Source organism: Ictidomys tridecemlineatus, chromosome 11 (assembly GCF_052094955.1).
Source record: "Ictidomys tridecemlineatus isolate mIctTri1 chromosome 11, mIctTri1.hap1, whole genome shotgun sequence".
NCBI lineage: Eukaryota > Metazoa > Chordata > Mammalia > Rodentia > Sciuridae > Ictidomys > Ictidomys tridecemlineatus.
Window position 1 is genome coordinate 75932482 of NC_135487.1, and position 19676 is coordinate 75952157.

At 38.0% G+C, this 19676-nt stretch overlaps 2 protein-coding genes and 2 non-coding genes across 5 annotated transcripts in view; 3 read left to right on the forward strand and 1 right to left on the reverse strand.

Annotated features, from left to right (window-relative positions):
* The first annotated feature begins 1714 nt into the window (after window positions 1–1714).
* On the forward strand, window positions 1715–10376 carry Rpl5 (ribosomal protein L5). The gene is made up of 8 exons (XM_078026743.1): window positions 1715–1858; window positions 2968–3037; window positions 3128–3243; window positions 4469–4603; window positions 5992–6194; window positions 7544–7721; window positions 9672–9760; window positions 10210–10376. Exons 1-8 carry the CDS (start codon window positions 1856–1858, stop codon window positions 10307–10309), a joined length of 894 nt encoding a protein of 297 aa, XP_077882869.1. The 5' UTR covers window positions 1715–1855; the 3' UTR covers window positions 10310–10376.
* LOC120891050 (small nucleolar RNA SNORD21) lies at window positions 7376–7470 on the forward strand. The gene has a single exon (XR_005735484.1). It is a non-coding gene; the product is annotated as a small nucleolar RNA SNORD21 (small nucleolar RNA).
* On the forward strand, window positions 9804–9936 carry LOC120891052 (small nucleolar RNA SNORA66). Its single transcript, XR_005735486.1, has one exon. It is a non-coding gene; the product is annotated as a small nucleolar RNA SNORA66 (small nucleolar RNA).
* A 185-nt stretch (window positions 10377–10561) lies between the features above and the next one.
* Window positions 10562–19676, reverse strand: part of Dipk1a (divergent protein kinase domain 1A) — a 105546-nt gene continuing 96431 nt past the window's right edge. For both annotated transcript variants that reach the window (XM_078026741.1, XM_078026740.1), the window contains exons 3-5: window positions 18565–18672; window positions 15192–15368; window positions 10562–12557 (exon numbers count right to left, since the gene is read on the reverse strand). In XM_078026741.1, coding sequence (XP_077882867.1) covers window positions 11745–12557; window positions 15192–15368; window positions 18565–18672 — 1098 coding nt within the window. In that variant the 3' untranslated portion in view covers window positions 10562–11744. The remainder of the gene's footprint in view (window positions 12558–15191; window positions 15369–18564; window positions 18673–19676) is intronic.

Consider the following 19676-nt stretch of genomic DNA (forward strand, 5'->3'; position numbering starts at 1 on the left):
CTTGACTAAAACATGAAAAACTTAAGGGTGGGTGGGTCTACTACTTCCAGGTAGACTTTCTTTCTTGATGCTTATACCTCCAATGTGAGCAGGGCCTGACCTGGTAGATAGGCTAATAACTTGATGAACCACTCGATTTCTATGCATACAGATTGCGCACGTTTCTTTTTATACTTACAAAAGCTGTTCAGCAAAGATTCAGTCACATTCGAGTGTGGGGAATATTTTAACATTTTTTTTCTAGAGCTCTGTTGAAATTGGCCAGAGTGAACTCCATGTTCATTTTTCCTATTACATAGGAATTAAAAGTTGAAACCAGAAGTAACTGGCATCATACTTCTGGTTTACCCTAGTGGCAGTTTTATGGACCCACTTACCCTTTTCATTCTAGTTTGGAAGCCCCTTTTTTTAGCTCCGACAATGAACAGCTGATGTCCTGATTCTGTGCTGTTTAATTAACCCTGTGTACACCCATCTGCTAAGGGCAGGCTACTATCATTGGAAGATGAGGGGATAGTTAAAATTAATAATAAGTCTTTTTCTGGTGGAACCAGTAAGCTTCATTATTGGGTAAAATAGGATTTGTTTTCTGCTTTGCTGAGACTACTGGGCTTGATTGAAGCCAAATTAAAAAATTCACATTCCCAGCCCCAAACCTCCAGAGTCTGATTCAGTAGAGGTGGAAGATATTTAAATATCTGCATTTTAACTAGTACTTAAATGATTCCCATGCAAAAATCCCAAAGACCACTCTGAAATACTGTTAGTGAGAAATACTTGTCCTTGATAATTGGTTTTTCTCAATCTTGGTATTGAAAACAAGAAAAGAAAATGGCCCATTGCCACAGTCACAATTAGTTGTTTTTCTGTTTTTTGGTACCCGGGATTGAACTCAGGGGCATTCGATTACTGAGCCACATTCCCAGCCCTATTTTGTATTTTATTTAGAGACAGGGTCTCACTGAATTGCTTAGAGCCTCGTTTTTTTTTTTTTTTTTTTTGCTAAGGCTGGTTTTGAACTCAAGATCCTCCTGCCTCAGCCTCCCGAGCTGCTGGGATTACAGGCGTTTGCCACTGCACCCGGATACAATTAGTTTTAAAAGACTAGCTTAGAGTGATAGAAAGAAAAGGAACGGGGGTTTCAGGAATCATGGAAAACAATGTAGGTATAGGGATATAGGAAAAAAAAAAGAGCCCTAAGAAATTGTTTTACCAGGAACAAATAAATAACAGAGCACTTACGCTGGAGATTTAAAGATGCTCCTAACAGCAGGGCCCACCTTCAGGGTTTATAGTTTGCGGTGGGCTGAAGCATGTACGATGGTGCTAAGAAGGCAGAGAAATGTCCCCTATCCCAGGTTTGATGCTTCCAGGGAAGGCTTCCTGGGAGGATCTTGTAGGCTCTGAATCACCAGGTAGAGTCCTAGAGAGGGTAAGAGGGCTTCAAGGAAAATTCATTTTATTTAACTTAATTTTTTTTCTTCTTAGAAATGTAATGTATTTGTTTTGATAAAATGCCCTAGGAAAGAAAAAAAAGGCGAAAGCCTCATGTAATCCTCCCAAGTTCATACTCACCTCCACCCCTAAGCATTCTCCACCCCTAAGCCCTTAGAGTTGGGAGCGGGCGGCACTCAGGGGTTTGACAAGGGAATGTTCAGCACAGATCCTCCAGCCAGCAGGGGGCGGCAGACCACACACCTTGTAGCTGGAAGCCCTCTCTCTTCCACACGTCTCACGCGTAATCATCAGCGCTACATACTGCGCTTGCGCAGGAGCTTCGGCCTTTTCTCCCCTGTAGCGCTGTTGGGCCTGCAGGTCTGTGTGGATCCGCGGACCTGGGTCTCTGTTCCGCAGGATGGTGAGTGGGTACCTCGATCTCAGGGCTCCGGATGAATGGGGGCTCCATTTTCTCCCTCGAACGCCAGCCTAGGGCGCGTCTTGCGAGGCGTAGGGGACGGATGGCATTAGATTCTCGGCTCTGCAGTGCTCAGACTGCGGCTCCCAGCGTGGCCTTAATGGCTGCCGCCCAAAGCGCGTACTTGGGGGAGGGGTTGGTGAAGAGGGGTTACCGGGCTGGAGCCCCGGATTGGGAGTGGGGTAAATTTGGTAGACTTCTGGGAGAGTGCCGGCTGGTCTCAGGGGGCACCAGCAGCCTGCAGTGGGGGAAATGGCATGCACTGGGCTCCAGGCTAGCTGGGCGATGCCGGAGCGGAGGCGGGCTTCGAGTCGTTGCACCCTAGCTTGGCCATCAGCTGAGTCGTGGGTTTTTCTGGAAAGCGTCGTATTTGGTCTTAGAAAGCTTAAGCTGCTCCTGGACCGGGGAAGTAAGTTTTGAGCCAGAACTGTCAGTGGAGCTTGGAGGCCGTGGTGGCCCTTGGATCCCGGAAGGGAGTTCATTTAGTTTGGAACACTCATTTCCTTGCTAGTCCTAGTTTTCAGGGACAGGGCCCTAAAGGTGGGGTGGAGTGTTGTTCTAAGGGGAAACCTGTGCTCTTACCGGGTTAAGTATTGTGGCAGCCAGTTTAGGCTTTACAAGAAGGCACAGATGAAGTGAGAGAGTTGTAGTTATTTGGAGATTCGGTTTTCAAAGTGAGATGCACAGTATTCAGGCACTGCTGATTGTTGTGGAGCAGTGTTTCCCAAAAGAGGTGCAATGATTGGATGGTATTAGGATGTGAGGGAACAAGTACAGAAATTGTGATAGGCGTTTTAAAACTTTTAAAAATAGTGTTACAAGATCTTGTACCTGTTGAATCTAATTGAAGCTTGCATTTTATCAGTTTGTGACAGATGGAAAGCAGAAGAAAAAGTGTTATTCAATTGGTTTGAAAAGTGAGATGCTATGAAAGTTGACAGTTGTATGGGTTCGCTTTTGAAAGTACATGATTAATTCGTGTTTAAAGTGTCATAGTCTAAAACATTTATTTAAGTTTTAAAAACATTCTTTTTTGTTTGTTTTTCTTTAAGGGGTTTGTTAAAGTTGTGAAGAATAAGGCTTACTTTAAGAGATACCAAGTGAAATTTAGAAGACGACGAGGTATGGGCAGTTTTTCATGTTTTCAATATTAAAAGAATCTGCTTTGTAATGGAAATATTCCTTCTTAAGTTATTATGGTTTTCCTTTCAGAGGGCAAAACTGATTACTATGCTCGGAAACGCTTGGTGATCCAGGACAAAAATAAGTACAACACACCCAAATACAGGATGATAGTTCGTGTAACTAACAGAGACATCATTTGCCAGGTAAGTTGTAGCCTAGGATCAGACTGTGGGTGATAAATCTTTTTTCACTGAGCTAGAGAAATTGTCCTTGGGAAGCAAAGCACATGGGTTAAAGGGCCATTTTGTTCCTCCAGAAACATTGAATAGTTTGATTCCTTTTAATAGTAATAGAGTGAGATAGTAGGAAACTGATATTAAAACACGTGTACACACACAAATTTAAGAGTCTTTGGAAAACTTGACCCAGTTTAATTTTATTCCCATTTTCTAATTTGGGAAAAAGACTTAGAGAAACCTGTTGTATGGGGGTGGGGAAATACATGAGACAAGTATTGCCATCCTAGTTCCAGACTAAATCCTGACTTATGTTATATGACCTTACATGCTGTTTAACTCATTGTAAGAGTTAAGTGAAACCCAAGATTGTTTTTATTTCTGCTTATTGTTTGAAATAAGTTTTAATAAAATGTACCAAAGTGACTTGCTTAAAAAAGATCTTTAAAATGTAGTTCCCGGAGTCCAGTGTTCAGGACTTTTACAACTAGGGAACATTTATAGGTGGAGGGATATTTGGGATAGAATACAGGGCCTTGTACATACTGGGCAAGTGCTGTATCACTGAGATGTATTCCTAGATCTTTATAAGAAATTTATTTTGAGAAAACAGGCTGTCATTAAGTTGCCCAGGTGTGCCTTGAACTCCTGGACTCAGGTGATCCTCCTGCTTCAGCCTTACAAGTTGTTGGGGATTGCAGGCATGCACCACTGCACCTGAATTCTCATTGACTTTTTTTTAAGTACCTCTAATTCACCAGCTAGGACTTTTTAATCGATAAAAGTAGGGAACTATTGTCTGATTTATTCCAAAAATATTCTAATATTTGGGTAGTTACAGTCTTAACATACTGTGACATTAGTACACATATACTACAACAGCTGCTCACCGTTTACATAATTGAACAAGTCATAAATTGTAGAGGTGAGTAGGTGTAACAAACCTTTTTTTAAAATATTTTTTTTTAGTTGTAGATAGACACTATCTTTATTTATTTTTATGTGGTGCTGAGGAACAAACTCAGGGTCTCATTGTGAGGCAAGTGCTTTACCACTGAGCTGCGACCCTTAACAAACTTTTTAAAAGCTGCAGATCTATGTCTGTTGAATTTCTTTTGAAAAAGAAGGCATTTAGGACAATAATGAAAAGTCAAAGTAGCAAAATACTAACCTGATTTTTCTCTTACTGTAGATTGCTTATGCCCGTATAGAAGGGGATATGATAGTCTGCGCGGCATATGCACATGAACTACCAAAATATGGTGTGAAAGTTGGCCTAACAAATTATGCTGCAGCATATTGTACAGGCCTGCTGCTGGCCCGCAGGGTATGTACAAGATGACTTTAATAGATGTACTTTGGGGTTGGTTTGTTTTGATTGTATTCAGTGTTTGCACATGAGTAAAAGATTTTGAGCTATGGCTTTAGGACAGCGCTGGCTGTTCTGTGGTTTACAAGGTTATCAGCAGGGAAGACGATTTTATAAATACAAAGTTTGATTGAAATGACTACATTTCTGATAATCACGAGGTGGTTATTCTATTTTTAGCCTCATTGTGGGTATAGCTAGATGAGCTCTGTTCAGAATTGTCTGTAATGGTGGGACATCTATAATTTACTGTCTTTGTGATGTAGTCACTAGCCTGTGGCTGTTGAACACTTGGTATGTGGCTAGTGCTACCGAGGAACTGAATTTTTTTTGAGAGAGAGAGAGAATTTTTAATATTTATTTTTTAGTTTTTCGGCAGACACAACATCTTTCTTTGTATGTGGTGCTGAGGAACGAACCCAGGCTGCACGCATGCCAGGCAAGCGCGCTACTGCTTGAGCCACATCCCCAGCCCAGAGGAACTGAATTTTTAATTTGAATTTGAAAAGCTACTTGCCACTAGTGGCTACTTAAATTATCTACCAAAGATCCTCATTACTCAAGTATACATCTTTGGACCATCAGCATACATTAAAAATACAGACTTGTGGGGTTTCCTCTCTAGACTCTCGGAATCTTTATTTTGACAGGATCATTTGATGGGTGTACATTAAAATTTGAGAGATGGTGTCTTTAGCATTCACTATATATTAGTAGTAGTAGGCAATACAAATGTTATTTTGCTTTTTTTTTATTATTTCAGTTACTGACTTTGTTTTGCAGTGTAGTTGAGACCCCACATCTTCACTGGTTATATACATGTTTAGTAGGTGTCACATGGTCATTATATATGAGAGCAACTTGGTGCAAAAGCCCACTGTTTATCGTGAAAACGTAGCTAGGTGACCACCAGCAGAAGAGTGGTCCAAATTAAAATAATGTAGTTGGACGGTGGAGCCACAAAACATGTTCCCATTAGCCCAGTATCCTACCTCTAAAAATTTTATTTCAATTAAGTTAAAATGACATGTGATAACTTTTGATGTTGACTTTTTAAAAAAAATATTTTTTAGTTGTTAATGTACCTTTATTTTTATTTATTTATATGTGGTGCTGAGGATTGAACCCAGTGCCTCACACATGCTAGGCAAATGCTCTGCCACTGAGCCACAATCCCAGCCCCTAATGTTGACTTCTTATAGCCAGGCATGACTGAAGAAATTGGGGGTCAGTTCCTCATGTAAGGATCAAATTAAGTATTATGTACTTGGGATATGAAATATTTTTAGAATGATTTGACTATTAAAAACAGTCATATATTTTTACAATAACTTCTTTATTAATAGCTTCTCAATAGGTTTGGTATGGACAAGATTTATGAAGGCCAAGTGGAGGTGACTGGAGATGAATACAATGTGGAAAGCATTGATGGTCAACCTGGTGCCTTCACCTGCTATTTGGATGCAGGCCTTGCTAGAACTACAACTGGCAATAAAGTTTTTGGGGCCCTGAAGGGAGCTGTGGATGGAGGCTTGTCTATCCCCCATAGGTAATAATAGTATTCAAGACCTCAAATATAACTAATACTTTCCTGTGTTTAACTGGGTGGTGGAGATTATCAGATCAATAAAGTTGTTATCATTGAATGCCTGCTCTATGCTAGGTACTCTGCAGGAAGGATTTCTAACATTTTATAAATGATGACACCAAGACTCAGAAACAGATTTGTCCAGGGCTTTGATGCTAATAAGTGGTATGGAAATCACTATCTTTTGCATGACTTGATTTCTATCAGAAATGAGCAACTCCATTTATTTCCCCTCCCCCCCCAGAATTTTTTTTCCCATTTAGAATAAAATTTGACCTAAACTTTCAGCTGGAAATAATATTATACATGGCAGGCCATTCTTGAAAGTCAAGTAGGTTATTGAATTGCTAATTCCTTTGGTTTGAGTTAATATTTTGATTTTGTTTGTTGTTTTGCAGTAGTAGGAAATGAACTCAGGGCTTAATACATGCCAGGCAGACACTACCTCTCAGCCACATCTTTAACACACATTTTGATATTTTAATTTATAGCTTTTTTAGTGGTTACCTAATAAGAAAAAAAAAGTTTGTGATTCTTGTTTGTTTCACTTTTATTTTCACATTTTATTAATTTTGGGGGGTAAGCCTAAATTAAAATTGAACTAAAACTGGGTGTGTGTGGTAGTATATATCTGTAAGCCCAGCTACTTAGTAGGATTTGCAGGTTCAGGGCCAGCCTGGGAAACCCAGACCCTGTCTCAGAATTAAATAGGGCTGTGGATATAGCTGAGTGCATAAGGTCCTGCATTCATTCTGTCTACAACAATCAAGCCTCACTATTAAAAAGAAGCTAGTGAAGTGCAAGTGTACCAGTTGTATTCTCGTTAGATGATTTCATTAATTGTGATCTTGGACAAGTCTCCTATTCCTCCCTTATCCTGAGGTACCTTGAGAAATTATAGGATTTGGTGGATACGTTTGAAATTGCTTTCCATGCTAATATGTAGGAGAACTTCTATTAACAGAAAGCCTTGATATAGTTTAAAGGCATTTGTCACTGAGTAGGGTGGGGCACTTAGTCCAGGCTACTTGGGAAATAGACAGGGGAGTACTTGAGTCCAGGAGTTTTAAGACCAGTCTGGGCAATGTCTCCAAATAAAAGGTGTTTGTGGTATGAATTTCTTTGGAATTCACAGATGAGCTGCTGAATGATGATATCCCACTAACTGAGCAGTCAGTAGTTGGTCCTTTGGTTGCATATGATGCAATAATTGTTTCAAGACGGGACTGATGGCAGCTACTGAAATGAATTCCTGTGGGTGAACAAATTTCAGTTAATCTATACTAAAATATAAAAAAACTTTATTTTAGTACCAAACGATTCCCTGGTTATGATTCTGAAAGCAAGGAGTTCAATGCAGAAGTACATCGGAAGCACATTATGGGTCAGAATGTTGCAGATTACATGCGCTATCTAATGGAAGAAGATGAAGATGCTTACAAGAAACAATTTTCTCAGTATATAAAGAACAATGTTACCCCTGACATGGTAAGAAATTTACCGAAGTTTGGCCTTTCTCGGTTAATTTATAGAACAAAGTTTACTACTCGTTTTTGGTTTAGGTTCTTAATATAGGTATATTTCAGGCTAGCGATTTTTATAGGTGTAGATAGATTCCAATTAGCTTTTCTTAAAATGGAATTAGAATATTAAGAGTAGATTAACAGGTGAGGTGGAATAATACATGTAATGAGCTGGACTTGTCAACATATCTTAGGAATCTTTTAGACATTTAAGTGTAGTAGGCTTAAAGTATCCAAAACTTGTGTTGCCTTTTTTTGACCTTGACTGTTCGATTAAATACTGTAGTACCAGTTTTGAAATTAAGTGAAAATGTAGAATATGAATCATGTTACTCTAAAGCTATTATAACTAAAATTATTTACAAGTATATTGGGTCAAGTAATTTCTGTTAGTATCTTATTCTTTTTTGGTGCTGCTTTGGGCATGAAAATTTTTAAAAAGTCATTATTGAGGAAAAGATCACTTCCTATTTATATGCTTTGGACCACAGTCTAAGGCAAAATAAACACATAGCTTGAGTTTTTGAGGGGGGTAAAAAAAGAATCAGGAATAGTTTTACTTTTGAGACTGTGGTTCTGCTTAACCTTGGAATTTTTCTTTCTAAACTATTTAGACACCTCCCCATCTGTTCTTTCAGATATTTATTTTTTAATGCTATTCTATGCCATACTTAATGGCAGACAGCTCTTTGGCTAGTGTATCTTTTTAGCTACCTCCTTTTGGGTGTGTGTGGTACTGAGGATTAGACCTCAGGTCCTTGTCATTGCTAAGCATGGGCTCTAAATACAGTGAACAGTTGTAATAGTGCTTAAAAGAAGTAGAGAAATTAAATTTTGAAATAAATTTAGGTAGTTGAACAGTCTCACATGCAGTGTGCATTTTTTTTTCTTTTGCCAAATTTTCTACAAGTGCATATATAATCATTTTCTTCATTTTCTCCGCCTTAGTAAGACCTGGATTACCTTGACTTTTTTTTTTTTCCAAGAGAGTGAGAGAGAGAGAGGGGGACAGAGAGAGAGAATTTTTTTTAATATTTATTTATTTTTTCTTAGTTCTCGGCAGACACAACATCTTTGTTTGTATGTGGTGCTGAGGATCGAACCCGGGCCGCACGCACGCTAGGCAAGCGCGCTACTGCTTGAGCCACATCCCCAGCCCCTACCTTGACTTTTTTTATTGTGGTACTAAGGATGTCCATGTTCTCATTCATGCTAAATACATGGAATCATCATCACCATTCTTCAGGGAACCATAATTGTTATTAGATGTTCAGAGAGTTGTAGTATTGGAGCATTTTCATTAGTTTCATCCAATAAGAAACCTAATTAGTTTTCAGTGTATTCTAGAGAATTTCAAGCCTCTTTGAAAGTTCTAGAGACCTTATATTACTACCAGATACTAGTGATTAGTAATAGTGAAACATACAAGAGATTCCTAGTACATAAGTCTGAGAATTCTTTGAAAGACCTATCAGGTAATGATGGAAATTGTAAATCTGGGAAATTTGGGGTGACAGAAGAATTTGGTAGTTGTTTTTTATTCCCTGGTGTCCAGTCTAAGAATTTAGGGCAAACATATTGAATGAGGAGTACAGTGTGGGTGCTACCTCCCCCACCCCACCCCCGGAAAAAAACTGTTCTTCTGTGATTCAGAAAGTATGGCTGAATTACTTAGGAATAAATGTAGATTGTGTTCTGTGAATATGTCCATATATGGTGCTTAGGATAAACATAAAGGATTTGTTACGATTACATTTAGGAATTGAAGCAGGAATCAACATTGACTTAGTTTTTTTTTTTTTTTAGAATCTGACTTAAAAGGACAAAGTAGAGCAAATAGTGGAGTGCTATTGTACATTAATATAGTAGGGCATATGAAATGAAACCAAGTACTGTTTGCTTTCCTTTGTTTCAGATGGAGGAAATGTATAAGAAAGCTCATTCTGCTATACGAGAGAATCCAGTCTATGAGAAAAAGCCCAAGAGAGAAGTTAAAAAGAAGAGGTATGTCTTATTTTGTCTTGTGGATCAGGTTTTCAGTGAAGTTGTGCAAACTCGATCACTAGCTCTGCGTGATATGGCAGAAGCTAAGGGAACCAGGTTTGCTAAAGTAATTGTGGTGATAGGAATGTATTAGCCTCAGAAGCTACTGAGGTGGCCCATTCTATCTTCGTACAGTTGTAAATACCAGTTATTGCATTTATTATTGACTACCTAAAGAGTTCCTTTTTGATATTTAAATAGAATAAGAAATAGTCCCTAATGACCACCTAGCCATTGTACTATTTTTTTTTGATACCACAATAATAGGATCATATCATAAAAGTTGTCATTTGGGAAAGTTAGCTAAAGAACATATATAAGTACATGCATTAGAAATTGGATTATTCAGCCTCCATCTGATCACAAAGTGTTTTTTAAAAAATTATATTCCTATTTCACTTTTTTTGCAGGTGGAACCGTCCTAAAATGTCCCTTGCCCAGAAGAAAGATCGGGTAGCTCAAAAGAAGGCAAGCTTCCTCAGAGCTCAGGAACGGGCTGCTGAGAGCTAGACCAAACAACAGTTTTTCTATGAAGTTTTTTCAGATACAGATAATAAACTTATTGAACCAGCAGTTATTTCTGTGTTGAGCTCTTGTTAATGAAACTGTAGGAAATAACCTGAAATACAAAAGCAAAGGATTTTACAGTTTCTTGAAAAAAACACTTGTAGCTTTTTCTGGAAAAAGTTATCTTGTGTGTGGACTCCAACAAGAGTTCATAACGCCTTCTCAAGCAACAGACCAACAACAATCAGTAAAAAATATTTCTTCTGTCCATTTATTATAACCAGATAATTAGTGGGAAGAAAACATACTTTAAGTATACAGTCTTAAAGCCAACAAAATTGGTGCTAATCCATGGTTTTAAATTTTGAGAATGCCAATAAAGTCACAGGTTTGACACATTAACCGACTTAAACCTTTGAGCAGAAAACACTGGGGCTCTTTGCCAAAATGAGGTGCTTCATTTTGGGTTGGTTGAAGGGTACATGCCAGATCTGAATGTACATATGAAAATAATACAAGAGAGGATCAGATGTTAAGCCTTGCGTATCAAGTTTACATGGGGAAAAAAACATTGGGTAGATCAATATACATGCATCTTTAAGAAATAGCCCTTTGGCCCACAGGAAATGCTATTTGAAAATAGAAAAACTATTATTAAAACTGTCTTTCATCATCTCTTGCTCATAATGGTCCTGTTTTCACCACACATTTACCATGAGATTTCTTTTTTGTTTTCTGGAGCTGGGGCCTTGTGCAATGCTGGGAAAGTGCTCAAACACAGCTACATCCCCACCCCAAGATAAATCAGTTTTAAAGGGCTTAGTTGGCTGGTTGATAATAAGATGGACCCATCAAAAATCTTTAGGAAGTACCTGCATGTTGTCAAATAGTATACTTCCTGAAGTTAAAAGCCACTTCAGCTACACATTTGATGTCTTTGAGGTTAAAGAGTGTTTAAAAGTCTACAATACAACAAACCATGCTGCTAACCCAACATTTTTTTAAAGGAATAATTTTAATATATCTTTGCAATCTTAATTTGTGTTAGTGTGCAAACTTTACCATGCTAAGACATTAGTAAATTCACGTATAAATTTTTTAAACAGCTTCAATGCAAACAATGTTTTAGCAATGGTATTTTGGCTAACATAAATCTACAAAATACCCACTGTTGATGTTTATGGAATGAGGCTTTTCACAGCATTTTTTAAAAAGTCATTAGTCAAATAGTTATACAGTGAATGTACTGGGGAAATGTAAAAGGGCTTCTAAAAGGGCAGGAATGAAATCTTTTATGTTAATCCTATGCCTCCTGCCATTACTGCAGTAATCACATATTTTGATGATGGCTCTCTGGCTCAGGAAAGGGGATCTCTGAATCAGAAGCTATTCTTAAAATGCTCAAAATTGTTCTTGAGACAGTGTTTCCTACAACGAACTAAGAGTCATTTGTGTACGAAATTTTCTTCCACAATAATGTTTTTAGATTATTTAGTATCAAAGAATGTTCCATTTCCATTTGATTTGCTGTGACTTTGAGAGCGATACAAGAATAAAGCTGTTTTTCTAATTCTTCACGAATTTCACTTGGAGCACCACGCAATAGGTAGTCTTTGAGTAACTGACAGGCTTTTGCCAAGTTTGGTTGTATTACTTCTGAAGTACATTTCATTGTATTCTGATCACAGCTAGTTCTACAATCCGTGCCATAGACACAGTCCAGATCAGATTCACAGTGACGATCCTTAATAAGTTCTTTCAGGTTTGTCTCTGGCACAATTTTTCTCATATCCACCATTTTCAAATCATACTTTTCATTATATCCTAGATTTTTGGCACTAGTATCACACATGAGGAAATTTCCATAGGGGCCATGGAAAACATCTTCCACAAATTCTAGAAGTCCTATGGCTATTTTAGCCTTTCTGGGCCATGATGGTGTGAATAATTGATCCATACTTCTTCTGAACCCAGATGGAATAAAAAGTTCAATGACCCATGGAAGGCTTACTCCATAAAGAGAGGTATATTCAACACTTTCCATCACATAAAGGTCACCACAGAATCCCATTAGTTTGGGGGTATGTTCTTTATCTTGAAGTATCACCATGAGAAGAAATTCATTTAACTGAAGAAGTGCCCATGCTGACTTTGCTTCTCCTAAGGAAACCTGGCCATCTTTGTCTCCATCAGCCACTGTTAGGATGAGATTAACCAGTTCAGAAAGGTTTCCTTGGTCACCCAATTTTGCCTGTTAAGACAAGAATTTGGCAAATTATACAGAAGGAAAGAAAAATACAACCTTATGCAACATAATAATTTTCTCTATGGGCATTATTACTATGCTAGTAATAATACTATTGAATCCCCATGAAGGACCTTAATACGTAACATCTCCAAATACTTATGATAATTTATGTAACATGTTTTATGTAACTACAGTAAAAGCATTTTAAGGATATCTTTGTTAAGAAATGGCCACCCTAACTCCCCGGGGCCTATTAGAACCTTCAGATAGTTAACCAAGATTCGAAGTAATTATCCCTTGTCTTATTCATACATTAACTTTCCAAATTACATTGTAATGAACTCACATCAAAGTTATAAGAGTGAAAATTATTTTCTTCTATTTTGTATTTATCATATTAACAGAATTATTTTGTCGTAACTATAACTATTCTAATAATAGAGGTTTAAAAGTTTTTGTTAAGGTTCTCTGGGATAAAATAATCTGAAATGCATGTAAATAGCCAAAGAAAAGAAAAGCTTCTGAGTGAAAAGAGCAATAGAGATGAGAAAAATAAATTATTTCCAATACTGCAAATATTTTCATTATTGTATTGTCTTGTATTAATGTTTCTTTAAATTTAAAAAGGAATTGTAAAATGGCCACATAGAGTAAAGAATTAGTCATTTGAGTTCCATTTCTAAAAAAAAAAAATATATTGTATGGGTATCTTCAGAGGTGCTCAAGGAGGCCGACCTCTGTTCTCTGAACCCCAGCAGTCAGACCTGCTCATATACTAGCATTTCCCCAGGACCAACCTACCCCAAGATGGAGTAGAACACACACATTCACCTGTCACCAAACTGCCATTTTCTTCATTGAACTAGTGAGAGGGCTGTCAAGTGTTTGGGTCTTGGGCCTGCTTCCAGCTGCATATTTGAATTCTTGCTCTACAGTGGACTACACCTTGGCTGCAGTCCTCACTCTCCACAGTCACAGGGGCCTTGGACAAGTTGTTACTATGTTCATGGAGATGAATCCCAGGAAGTTTCCAAGGCAGGCCTTTTGGCACTCTCAGCTTTAGCCTTTGCGGAGCTTTATTATTTCAGCTATCATGATGTGGGCATCTACAAAGTTGTTGCCATGCTGTATAAACTCTGATTATGTCTTAATTTTATGACTTGATTATATGCCTTGATTATATGACTTAATTTTATGAACTGATTATATGCCCCTTTGCCTCTGCTCTGTCATGCCATTCAGCTCACAATAAGGAAGAAATAACAGGCAAATCCACTAGAGGACAAAGCTAATCACATGGCTATTTTAGAATTTAGTTGCTGAGGAAAAGGTTTTAGAGGAATCATATCCAAGAAATTATGAGACCCAGTTTTGGATTCTAGTGAGTTAATGGGGTTGTCTCCAAGTTTACAAGACTCACAGTATAACTAAATTTTACATTTGAGCTTTTGCCTTTGTCTCTCTTTGTGTGTGTGTGTGTGGGGGGGGTGCAGTGGGATGTACCAGAGATTGAATTTAGGGGCACTTGGCCACTGAGCCACATCCCCAGCCCTATTTTGTATTTTATTTAGAGACAGGGTCTCACTGAATTGCTTAGTGCCTCTCTTTTGCTGAGGCTGGCTTTGAACTTGCAATCCTCCTGCCTCAGCCTCCTGAGCCATTAGATTATAGGCATGTACCACTGCACTCAGCTTAATATGTCAATCTCTTAAAGAGAATTCAGCTTTATTATTGTCAATATGTGATCATATTTCTGCATTTGGGAAATAAAGAATGAAGGCAAAGACTGTTAATTCATGAGTAAACACTTTGCAAAAAATTAGATAGTGGTTTAATTTTTGGAAACTTCCCTGTTGATATCAGCTACTGATGGTTTATGTTGTAGGGAAACTTTAAATGAGGAGATGCTAAAGTCTCAGATTACAGATTTCTAAATCCTAGGTAAGAAAGCTTGGAGAGCTTCTAAAATTAGAGAAATTCCAGTTAGAGGAGAGGCCTTCCTTGCAGATGTGTCAGAATATTACAGATTCTAAACAGACTTAATCCTCAAATGTGTTTTACTTGTCCTAAAATAATCTGTACACAAATATAAAATTATAAATAATGAATTGTTTTTCTAACCATAGGGATTTCATGTATTCCATGAAAAGAAAAAAATTTAAATTAAATGTTATATAATAATAATAATAAAAGATTGTAACCAGAGTGTACTCATTTTAATTAATTAATTTATTTTTGAGACAATCTTGTTATGTTGTCCAGGCAGGCCTTGAACCCCTGGTCTTAAGCAATCCTCCTATCTCAGGCTCCCAAGTAGCTGGGACTACATCACCAAGCCCACCTAGAGTATGCTAATTTTATTATGCTTTTTCTGGTATTAGTTTCAGTGGCAAAATGTCTAATACTTCAACTAGTTAATGAACTCCTCCCTCACACCTGGACACTTTAAACTATTACAAGGAATGTTAAATTAAAGATCTTCCAACATGTATTTTTTTCTTTCTCTGAATTTTTCCCTCGGGATGGAATTCCCGATAGAGGTCAAATATCAACATTTTAATGATTTAGGGTGAGTTTTGACAATTCTTCTGGAAGAATATTTCTTTACACTAGCAGTGTGTGAATAGATAAACTTACCTTAAATAGACTGTAGACCATTTCTTTGAATTTCTGTACAGTAGTTCCCCTAGTTGGCTTATCAAATAGAACTATTTCTTTTCTTGGCTCCAACTCAGTTCCAAAATCAAGATGAAGAGCTTGTTCCATCTGACATTTCACAACACCTGGTAGATTATCCCAAATCCCTAAATACATCTTTGTGAAACAGAATGACAAGAGATGTACACACTAAGTAGAAAACTCTGAAACATATACCATTATATTTAAAAAAAAATTTTTTTTTAGTTGTTGGTGGACACATGCCTTTATTTTTATTTATAGGCTCGAACCCAGTGCCTTACCCCGCTAGGCGAGTGCTCTACTGCTGAGCCACAACCCCAGCCCTATACCAGTATGTTTTTAAGGTCCTCTTCCTCTACAAAACACAAACAAGCATCAAAAACAAACTGAGCTACAAATCTGAAATAATCAAAGACATTTTTCCTTACATGAATTAAAAAAATAAAATGAATGTAATGCATGCCTAAAAATAGCTTTTGAAAAGTCAAAGTAGAAAGATAGAAGGAAAAAACAAAATTCTTCCATATTCTATTTCCCTAGTTCCACTCCCCAGAATTAATCATTATTAAGTATCTATTTATTAAACTAACATTATATAGCATTTACTACATCTTATGTTGTGCTGGAGTCCCTGAGTCCCTGTGAGCAGTCCCTGTGGAAAATGCATGCAGCTCTGAGTGAAGCTGAAGCTGCAAGGGAGACCCCAGACAGAGATGCCAGGAAAGCGAATGTGTGCTGAGGGAGGCTGCAGGCAACATGGCCATGTGGGCTGCAATCAGCAAGGCCGTGGGGTGGGGCTTCCCAAGCTTTTGGGAGCCCACATTCTGCCAGTGTGTTCTGAATCCTATAGTTGTAGGATTTAATGTTTGCCCTGCTGGGTTTTGGTCTTGCTTTGGTCCAGTCCCTCCTTTTACTCCCCTATTCTTCCATTTTGGAATGGGAACATTTACCCTGTGCCATTGTATTGTGGGAGTGTGCAACTTTTTATTTTTACAGGGGCTCACAACTGAATTGGCTTTGTGTCCTGGAAGAAACTGTGGAGTGACGCTGAGGCAGTGAAGACTTTGGGACTCGGGATGGTCTGAATGTGTTCTGCGTTGGGAGATGGATATGAACGTTTGGGAAGCCAGAAGCAAAATGCTATGGTTTGAATGTGTCCCCAAAAGCCCACGTGTTAAAGGCTTAGTCCCCAATCTGGAGCTGTTGGGAGATGGTAGAATCTTGATTCAGGAGGCTGAAGCAGAAGGATTGCATGTTTGAGGCCAGCCTTGGCAACTCAGGAAGATCCTGTCTCAAAATTTAAAAAATTTAATTTAATTTAATTTAAAAAGGACTGGGAATGTAGCTCAGTGGTACAGCATCCCTCGGTTCAATCCCTACAATCACAAAAAGATGGGGTGGGGGAGATGGGGCCTAATTGGAGGTATTAAGTCATTGGGGATATACTCTCATTGGGACACAGTCTCTTCTGCTTTTCCATTTCTTGGTCATGAAGTGAATGAATTCTGTTGTGATGTGCTCTCAAAAGGATGTACTGCCTTGCCACAATCCCAAAAGCAAGGAGGCCAATTGACCATGGACTGAAACCTCTAAAACTGAGCCAAAAATAACCCTTTCTTTGTTTCAAGTTGAGTTGAGTATCTGAGGTATTTTGTTGCAGTAATGGAAAGCAGACTAACAGTCTACTAATTTATTTTATTATTTTAATACTTACACTAACCCTATGAGGTAGGTGATATAATTACCATTTCATTGATGGGGAAACTGAAGCAGATAGGTAAAATAACATCTAGAGGTAAAAAGTAGTGGCAATGCCAGTATTTGAACCCAGAAGTCAGGACTCACAGCTTATGGTCTTAACCACTAGGACAGCCTGCCTCTTTTATTTCTACATAAAAAAAATAATAATAAATGAGAACCATATTAATTAATAAAAAACAAAACAAAAATCCAAACAAAGCAGATTATATCATGCCCCTCCTTCAAACCCTCTATTAAACTCCCAATTCAATTAGAATGAAGTCCAAAGTCCTTTCCTTTTCTTGTTAAGCCCCTTTGGAGATGGCCTGGTCTACTTCTCCATCCTAGTCTTTACCACTTGCTCTCTGGTTCTTTATTTTTTGAGCTATACTGGTCTTTCTCTTCTCTAAACCAACCAAGCTTCTTCCTGCTTCACATCTGTTTCACGTGTGTTGGTTCCACTTGCAGCGTATTCTCTGAGTTCTTCATAGGGGCAGTTCCTTCACTTCATTCAATTATTAGCGCCAATGTCACCTTAGGAAGGCCTTTTCTAACCTCCAATCTATAATAAGAGTCCTCTCCCATCCCCCGGCACCTGGAACTCATTCTGTTTTGCTTTCCTTCTATCTTTTAAATTATCTATTTATTCATTTATGATGTCTTCTCTCACATTAAAACATAAGGCACACAAGGCCAGAGGCTTTGTCTGTCTTGTTCCCGACAGTCTCACCCAATACATCAAAAAGTGCCTGGCACACAACTGACACTCAAATGCTGGAGATTCATTCAAAAATCCTCTTATACATGATTAGTAGTGTCAACTTGAAAATTATTCAAAATTTCTAATAAATAATATATACTCATACTGGGAAATTTAGAAGTAGGATGAACATAAAAATGTAATTTTTCCCTGCCCAAGTTTTGTTGTATCTTATTCCAGTCCAATAGCATCCTATTTTTATTTACATTTCTTTGATGGGGAAGTAGAATTTTTTTTCATTATGTTTATCAGCTGTTTATGTTTTTTTTTTAGCCTATGCCTATAATTTAATTCTTTGTTCATGCATGAGCTCAAATATTATCTCTGAAAGGTCTTCCCTGATCATCTCCTCTAAAGCATCTCTACCATCCCTCTTCCCCATTCTCTACCAACTCACCTGTGTGCCTCCTATATATAGGACACACCATAGCCGATAATTGTTTTGTTTGTTTATCTATCAACTGCTTGTGTCTCCCATTTCTCTGGGGGAAATGTAAGGTTCATAAGAGAAGTAATCTTATCTTTTTTTTTTTTTCCAGTATTGGGGATTGAGCCCAGGGGTTTCACATATGCTAGACAAGCATTCTACCACTGAGTTATACTCCCAGCCTTCTTATTTTTTACTTTGAAATAACTAAAGCAGTATCTGGGGATACACAGGGAATAGGGAAGAAATAAGTATCTATTGAATGAATGAATTAAAGCCTACAAAACTGAAATACATGTAATGTTCTAAAACTCTGGTTCAAAAATTATTTTAATAATATCTTTAGTTTAAGGTAGAATTAAAGCTTACTGACATTCTGGAATCTTTATTCATAATGTCCATACCTGATTGTTGGGCTTGGTGGATAAGCATTTTCCAAAATAAAGCGTTTCCGTAACACAGAGGCTATTACATGCGGGCCCATCGATAACTCCAGTCTTGTACTTGTCACACTAAAAACCAGGAGATTAAAAAAAAAAAAAAGTAGTTAATAAAAAAGGGTTCATAGGAAGAAACATCTGAAAGATATCAATAAAAGGTATTTTTATCCTTTAATAGAAAGTTGTTTTCTTGTTTTTTTTTTAGTTTTCGGCGGACACAACATCTTTGTTGGTATGTGGTGCTGAGGATCGAACCCGGGCCGCACGCATGCCAGGCGAGCGCGCTACCGCTTGAGCCACATCCCCAGGCCCAAAGAGAGAAAGTTTTCTGATGAAAAGAATGTGGGCTTTGGCTTTAGACAGAAGTGTATTTGAATCCATCTGCTCTATTACTTTCTACCTCTATGATGATGAGAGGGAGCTTCTTAGTTTTTTTTTTTTTTTTTTTTTTTTTGGTGCTGGGGATTGAACCCAGGGCCTCGTGCTTGTGAAACAAGCACTTTACTAACTGAGCTACACCCCCAGCCCCGGGGGCTTCTTGTGTGCACAGAAGTTTGAAACTATTTTTCCCATGTAGAGTGGTCTAAGGTGGTAGAATCCCTACTTCCTCCAACAATAGAAACATTCCATTTGAAAATTTTTAAATAACAAAATAAAGTTATGTCTGTCATTGTGTCATCTTTTTTTTTTAAGAGAGAGTGAGAGAGGAGGGAGAGAGAGAGAGAGAGGGAGAGAGAGAGAGAGAGAGAGAGAGAGAGAGAATTTTTAATATTTATTTTTTAGTTCTCGGCAGACACAACATCTTTGTTTGTATGTGGTGCTGAGGATCGAACCCGGGCCGCACGCATGCCAGGCAAGCGCCCTACCGCTTGAGCCACATCCCCAGCCCTTGTGTCATCCTTGAGATCACACAAGAACAAAAAGAAAATGAGAAAAACATAAACTCCATATTTGATAAAACAAGGTACCAATGTAATCCCAGGCACAATACAATAATTGAGGGTGATCTACTAAACTCAGAGATTATACCACAGCCCAAAAATAGGCTGAGATTAAATACCTGCTGAGGCCTCAGT